Below are 7,660 nucleotides of genomic sequence, written 5' to 3'. Positions count from 1 at the left end.
TTGCAATGTGGGCATGTACGAGCATGAATGTAAATGGTGAAAGGTTGCATCCCTACATGATTATACAGAGCTCAAGAAACTGAATTCTCAGCATTGTAAGTACTTTTTCTATTAACATTACAATAGCAATTTCCATTAGAATGGAATTCATTTTAAGCAAAAATAAACACAAAATCCTGAAAAAAAATCACCAAGTCAAATTGTATTTGTTAATACTTCTAACTTTTTCTCTGTTTAAATGCCAGTTAGCCCTGTAGAGAGTTTTCCAGCATTTTCTGCTGTTTTTGTAAAGGATTTCTTGCCTCCACTCCTTTGTTACTCTTTTGTTTTAAACTTCCTCAGCTATTTCTCCAGTGTTTTCCGGATATGAGAGAGATAATACTCCCTCCTTTCAAACTTTTCCTCCATCCTTGCACTGGAGACGGCTGTATTATGAGGGAAATAGCACTTTGAAATATTAACTCAAAAGTCTGCAACTTCAATGGGTGCTGGTCTGTTTTGCTTCTTCTCACTTCCCTGTTGTAAACAGAACAACTCTTGTACTGATAATGGACATTCAGCTCTCCCTTTAAAGCTACTACCTCGCCAACTACTGTGGGACAGGATACGCGAATATCCTGTATCCAGTCCAAACGGCACCAGGAATGTGCTGGTCAAACCTTAAATGACTCCCTGCCATAGAATGCATTGTACTCTATTGGCAAAACGGTAACTATTTACTCACGTTCACGTTTCCCAGCCCTCTCTTCTGGGGATACTTGCTCCCTTATTAACCTTCACTTTTTTCTGCAACCCGAAATTAACTTTAGCATAGTTTTGATACTTTACAGTTCCAGTCTTGAAACAACTTGTTTGGAGTTTGATGAACTCTCTCTAAGGCACTGCATTGCTCACGTGTCCTCAGCTTTTACTTACTGTACTCCCTTCCTATCTGTTCGACCTGTTCTATCAATGGACTCCCCCAGCCCGATAATAAATCTGACCCGTTGTACGCATTCGAAAGGCTTTTTGTTTCTTTTTGTCCCCCCAGATGCTGGTTGAGTTGTTATCTGTTTTTATGCCCAGTTCAGGCAGTAACAGAATCGAAACCCTCCCACCGTGCCTTGTCCCGCCCAGAAAGTTCGCCCGGCTCTATCAAGCCCGGCACTTTAAATTCTGCCAGCTGTTAGAAGCTGCCAGTCCCCTCAGAGCGGCTCACACTGAGCTCTCGGGGTCACCAGGAACAGCCAACGCTGTGTATTCCTCCTCCACCGTAAGTGTTTTCGGATTGCGAATTGTTTTTGCTAGTAATCATTTGTCCGTGTTTACCGTGCCACGAGAAGTGTCTCTAAATTGCGCTTGAGTTAGTTCAGTAACTTCCCAAACTTTCACCCCGCCTTGCACATTTCGTCTACCACAGAAAATCTCACTTTAAACATATGCTTAAAATCGAAATACTGGAGGCTTTCCTTTTTCCGGGTAAACACTTTCAGTACGTAAAAAACGCAAATATTTGATGAGGGGTTGGGTATCAACAACAAGTATTTTAACTGTTTGTTTCTTTTCCCCTGATATCAGGGCTCTTGCCGATTTTCGGTTGTGGTCCAGAACGTGACCACCAGATTCCTGATGATTTTTGTGAACTCTGCGGCATCCCGGGCCGTTTACTGTCACCTGGTGAATCTGTCCGAAGGGCATCGACAACCCTGCACTATACAGGATACTCCACCCGGTATCCTTCTCCGCCAGCTCGCTAACCGACGGTTCGTTGCATTCAATGCAAAGTGCAGCATCAACTGACTCAAAGGAACAGATCAAACATCAGTCATTTATTCAGCAGTTAAACTCCATGTACTTACCGGGGACCGATGTTCAGGTACGTTCTGACCGAGCAGTCATTCTGAGGTTCGAGGAAGGAGAAGGTTGAAGAAGTAAACTTCGGTTAGAAGACTGAGCAGAATGGATGTGGCACACGCAGCAGTTGACACCTCAGTGAGCGCCAGGTTCAGTGAATACTACAACAATGAGACGGTTGTCTTGCACTATAATTACACTGGGAAACTGAGTCCGAGCCGATACCAGACGGGGTTGAAGGTTCACACGATCGTGTTTCTAATAGTTTGTCTTTTTATAATATTTGAGAACTTACTGGTTCTCATCGCCATCTGGAAGAATAGCAAGTTCCACAAGCCCATGTACTACTTGCTGGCCAACCTGACTCTATCTGACATGCTGGCAGGAGCCGCTTACATGGTCAACATCCTGCTGTCCGGTGCCAACACACTGAAGCTGACCCCGATCCTGTGGTTCTTGAGAGAGGGGGGCGTTTTCATCACACTCACAGCCTCCGTCTTCAGTCTCCTGGCCATCGCGGTGGAAAGGCATGTTACCATGGTGAGAATGCAACTGTACAATACAGATAAGAAGTGGCGGATACGCTTCTTTGTGGCTGCAGACTGGACTATCTCGGTGTTCCTCGGAAGTCTCCCAATCATGGGGTGGAATTGTATTGGGAACTTGTCAGAATGCTCCACAGTGCTGCCACTGTACTCCAAGAAATATATTCTAGTTTGCATCTTGATCTTTGTATCAATCTTGTTTGCAATCGTTATATTATACGTTCGGATTTATCGTTTAGTGAAATGCAACAATCCTATGGAAGGCACATCGAGAAGCATGGTGTCCAGAAGGTGTCAGAAATATATGGCGTTACTCAAAACTGTTACCATTGTGGTGGGCACCTTCATCGCCTGCTGGTTGCCGCTGTTCATCGTGCTGCTTCTGGATGTTTCATGCACAGCAGGGACTTGCAGGATTCTTTATAAGGCTGATTATTTCCTGGGGCTAGCCATGATTAATTCAGCACTGAATCCCATCATTTACACTCTGACCAGCAGAGACATGCGCCGGGCTATCGTGCGCCTGTTGTGCCTGACCAAAGAAGGAGAACAGGCTAAGTGCTGCGGGATCTTGGTCTCTGAATGCAGCAGCAGTCAGATAGACAGGTCATCTCACAGACATGAGCCCCTCCATACAACTCTGTCCTCTGGCAGCGGACCTCAATCACCTACTAGGACCTCAGTCGCCTGACTTGGATGGCCGCAGTGTCCAGATTAACACTGACCTCAGACAGGTAGCACTTGTTGGCCAGGAAACTGCACCCACTTTCTGCGTCTTGCGTTGTAGGGATGACCGGAGTTAAAAAAAAACCTGCCCGTGCCCAATTAAGAGAGTGCTGATGTGTGGTGGCAACAGAAAACAGAACATTTGTGGGCAGCCTGATACCATAGCCTGGCTTCTTGTTGGCACTGAAAACCTTTCGCAGGTTTCAGCACAGCTTAGAATGTCTCAGAGTTCATGTAAAATATTTTCAAAATCGGACCCATGCAAGTTTGCTTGTTTTAAAATGAAATTTGATTGATGTAGACCAATATGGGGTTGTTAAAAGAAAAGCTTTTAACAATATCAGCAGCAGATCATTCGGCCTGTACCTGCGATAATCCAGCCTCGCATTGGCTCCATGGAATAAAAGTAACCAATTAGGCGCATAAATTCAACAAAACTCAACTTTAAAAATGTAAAAGGAAGTTCGTGATGACTCCACCCTCGTGTTGCAAGACACCAAGTTGCGTAACGAGTATCGAATATTGAGAATCAGTGCGAGAAACATAGCTTTCCGCCTTCCGATGTGACATTCTTTGTAGGAATCCAGTTAGCTCTGCTCCCACAGTACTTTGTCATTCTGAAATACAATCTCCCCCACCCCCACCCCCATCCCGTGACAGTTTGAACCACGGAGCAAATCACCGCGGGAAAAGGCAGCGAACATATATTTCAGTTCACCTCGACTCCAGATTAAAGCAACAAATTCCTCCGAAGACTGTAGCCGAAGGAAGTTTAAACCGATTAAAATTTAAAGCAACAGCAAGTATTAAACATTTCTGGTAACTGCAGAATAATGTTGCATTAAACTAATTGGGAAGTAACATGCATTGAATATATTTAAGCAGAGATTGAGTAAATCCCGACATGATTATTACTCAATTGACATTGCCATTTGAAATGTTATAGACATAAATTGTGAAGCCAAAATTAACTGCTATGCGCTAAATACACTGCTGCCCATGTTCCTCAGCAAAAGGAGAAGACCGGGCCAGAGGGTCACAGTTGAATGCACGCACCTGCAAAGTCAAGATAGGATCAATGCTCTTGCCTCCCCATCACGGATGAAAAGTTCCTACTGATTCACACATTTCCACTTTGAACTGTTAACTCTTTTCCAGGGTTCACCCTGGCTGCTATACTAAAATAGCTAGTTAACAGTAAAGCTGGAGGAACACAGCAGGCCAGGCAGCAGCAAAGGAGCGGGAAAGCTGACGTTTCGTGTCGGGACCCTTCTTCAAAAATCCTGGCTAGTGCTTGGAGTCCCAGAATGTCATCATAAAGTTGTTATCCCAAATAAAAGTGGGCTGGAGGAGCAGGTTAGGAAATAGCCGGCGCTATTCTAGACAGACGTATCTTCCTACTGGACCTGTCAGCTTGGTGCAAGTGAGCTGGGGAAATTTTCAGTTTCAAATAATTTAAATACATCAGAAGCTAATCAAACATCTTTTTACAGCTAGATAATTCAAGCAGCAACTTATAGACATCATTGTAGTTCTGACCAGATTGCTCTCAAGGAAACAAAGGGTGAAACATAGAAACATAAAAGATAGGAGTAGGAGGCCATTCAGCCCTTAGAACCTGCTCCACCATTCATCACAATCATGGATGATCCCTCAATTCCATGGCTTAATCCTGCTTTCTCCCCATAACCTTTATTCACATTAGCCCCAAGTGCTATATCTAGTCGCCCCTTGAATACATGCAATGTTTTGGCATCAACTACTTCCTGTGGTAATGAATTCCACAGGCTCTCCACTGTTTAGGTAAAGAAATATCTCCTAATCTCTGTTCTAAATGGTCTATCCCAAATCCTCAGACGGTGACTCCAGAGTCTGGACACACTCACCATTGGGAACATCCTCCCTGCATCTACCCTTTCTAGTCCCGTTAGAATTTTATAAGTAAGATTCCACCACCCCCCGCATCATCAGAATTCCAATGAAAACAATCCTAACCTAGTCAATCTCTCATCGTACATCAGTCCCGCTGTCCCTGGATTCAACCTGGTAAACCATCACTGCACTCCCTCTACTGCAAGAGCATCCTTCCCTAGATAAATAAATGATAGCCCAAATAGTGATGCTCACATCCCAAGTTAATTTTTAAAATTGCATTAAGCGCCTGTTGAATTGAATTAGTTTTATTGTCACATGTACTCAAATGAAAAGGGAAAAGTTTATAAATTGCACTTACACTGCCATATTAGGTACAAAAGTGCCTAGGTACAATCCTTAGAATAGTTGGCGATACAGAAATGCTGTCACCAGCTTAAACCTCAACATTTGGACATGGAGAGTCTGCAATGAGAGGTAGTAATAATCTCTTGTCACATTACTTCATCGCTGATGTAGATTTTTTGCATTGGATATTTTTATCCTACATTTGCACTGATTTTTCCCCTTGATAGTTTGGTCAATGGGTGCTAGGAGCCCTCCTGGAACTCATCCTAAACCTCATTTCTCCTAATGAATATAGGAGGTCATTCAATGGCAGGAGATATCACAGCCAAGCCAGTCTCTATCTTTATTTCTACATGTGTACACTTTTTAGCAGAGATTACTGGGCAATAATCAGGCTACATGTGTTTCCTTGTAACAAACTGTAGCCTTTTTCCAAATCTTCCTCACTCACCTCTATCCCATCATTCCCTCCTCTAACTCTCTCTCACCTCCCTTTCTTTTCCACTTTAACCAACACAGACCAGTTATTGATGATCTCTTTCATCTCAGTTGGAGTTGCACAGTACAGTTTTTCTTTTTCAAATCAGTGCATAACCTGAGATTTTTCAACTTTGGGCATGCTGCACAAGATACAAAATTAAATTATTGTAGAGTCTGTGAGACAGAATAAAGCATTATTAATGTTGGCTCCTCTAACATTGTGTGCCCCTTGCCTGAACTGATAGCAATTGAACTTCCTCAGTTACTTCTGATGGTACAGGCCAAGCTGTTGAGTTATGAACCCTTCATACTGTCCTACTAATGACACAGAAGAAATTATTCCATCATAATTGTGTCTTGCACCTCTTTGCTCTCTGGCAGAAGAAATTCAACTGGACTGCCCAAGGAGGAATGAACAATTTGAAATTTTCCAAAGCTAATCCTAAATTAAACATTGTAAGAGCAATTATACAGCTATGGCCAGTATTTGATCTGTGAGAATTGTGAGTGAAAATGTTTAATTTAAATGCTTTGTTCTGAAAGTTTGAATAAAATCTTATTGTTCAACAAAAAATTGTTATATTCTGTGCAATAACATAATAAATATTGGGTGTCACAAAGCAATGTAAGGCGGAGTATGGCTATAGAATGTCAGACAGTATTTTCTTCTGCAAATGTAGGTCAAGCCACCTACAAATTGAAGGAGAAAGTTTGCAGACAGGAAAGGCAGCAGGTAAGACAGAAATGGCTCAATTTTATGTAAAAGCAAAATACTGCTGGAAACCTGAAACAAACAGAAAATTCTAGAAAAAACTCAATAGGTCTGGCAGCACCTGTGGAGAGAGAAAGAGAGTTATGTTTCAAGTCCAATGTGACTTCTTCACATAATTAGCTTTAATATCACAAAGCAAACAAGAGTGAAAAAAGTTATCCAAGAAATCTGCCCCAAATCAATATTGAGTGATTCCTGCTGGGAAGTCCCAAATTGTGGATTATAAGTGAGGATATGATCAAGGTTGGCTATGATGATCCCTATGGTAAATCAATCAGCTGTGATCCACTGTTCAAGTTTACACATGAAGAACAGTTGTTTTTGAGAAATTCTGGCAGGCTGCTGGAACCAAACCCAACTAAAGTCAATCCCTCATATCCACAAATCATGCAAACAGGAAAGGAAAAATAAGTGGTAGTAAAGGAGAGCAGTCACTATGCAGTCCTCTTCATGTTATCATATTTTCAGCAAGAAAGGGTAGTGAGCCAACATTATACTTTGCTTAGTTAAATCAAAATGAAGAGAATCAAATATTACATGCCAAAATTCTTTCTCACAAAAGTTTAATGAATCATCAGCAACAACTGGAATTCGTTTCTGTTCTTTTTCCTACATGCACTTCTAATGCAGCAGGAAAACCCTGAGAGATTTTCTCAAGTTGAGTGAATGCTAACTTCCATACGTTTTGCTCTTCACTGCTTCATGTCACAAAATCCAATGTGGCATCTTTCATGTTTTTCCTAGGTTTATTTCTCTCCCAATTCTCTGACTGAAATCACAATGAAAATCCCTTTTGTACACAGACCAGAGATCACTCACGCTGGAGTGGAATTCCTCCTTCGGTCTCATTTATTACTTCTACATTTGGGCATACATATGGTGAATGTGATGTACTATTTCTGGGGTCATCATGAGCCAAAGGATTATGAGGTGATTTCTCACTCATAGAGGGAGTCGCTGAAGTAGTCAACTAGCTTACTTCTGATGACAATAATCAACCCCATGGAATCTGTGTTCTACCTCAGATTTTCCCTTATAGATGAAGGTGCAACTGCCACCTTAGCAAGCTGATCTTCTCCAGTCC

General features: G+C 42.2%; 1 protein-coding gene across 1 annotated transcript; it reads left to right on the top strand.

The window, feature by feature from the left end:
• Positions 1-1,157: 1,157 nt before the first annotated feature.
• Positions 1,158-6,307, top strand: LOC125447615 (sphingosine 1-phosphate receptor 1-like). The gene is made up of 2 exons (XM_048522178.2): positions 1,158-1,252; positions 1,558-6,307. Exon 2 carries the CDS (start codon positions 1,939-1,941, stop codon positions 3,067-3,069), a length of 1,131 nt encoding a protein of 376 aa, XP_048378135.1. The 5' UTR covers positions 1,158-1,252; positions 1,558-1,938; the 3' UTR covers positions 3,070-6,307.
• Positions 6,308-7,660: the final 1,353 nt, after the last annotated feature.

Source organism: Stegostoma tigrinum, chromosome 35 (genome assembly GCF_030684315.1).
Source record: "Stegostoma tigrinum isolate sSteTig4 chromosome 35, sSteTig4.hap1, whole genome shotgun sequence".
NCBI lineage: Eukaryota > Metazoa > Chordata > Chondrichthyes > Orectolobiformes > Stegostomatidae > Stegostoma > Stegostoma tigrinum.
The sequence above is the reverse complement of the archived record's forward strand: the minus strand, read 5'-3'. Positions and strand labels throughout refer to the sequence as shown.

Coding starts and splice junctions, on each gene's coding strand:
- LOC125447615 (XM_048522178.2), top strand. CDS start 1,939: ATGGATGTGGCACACGCAGCAGTTGACACCTCAGTGAGCGCCAGGTTC.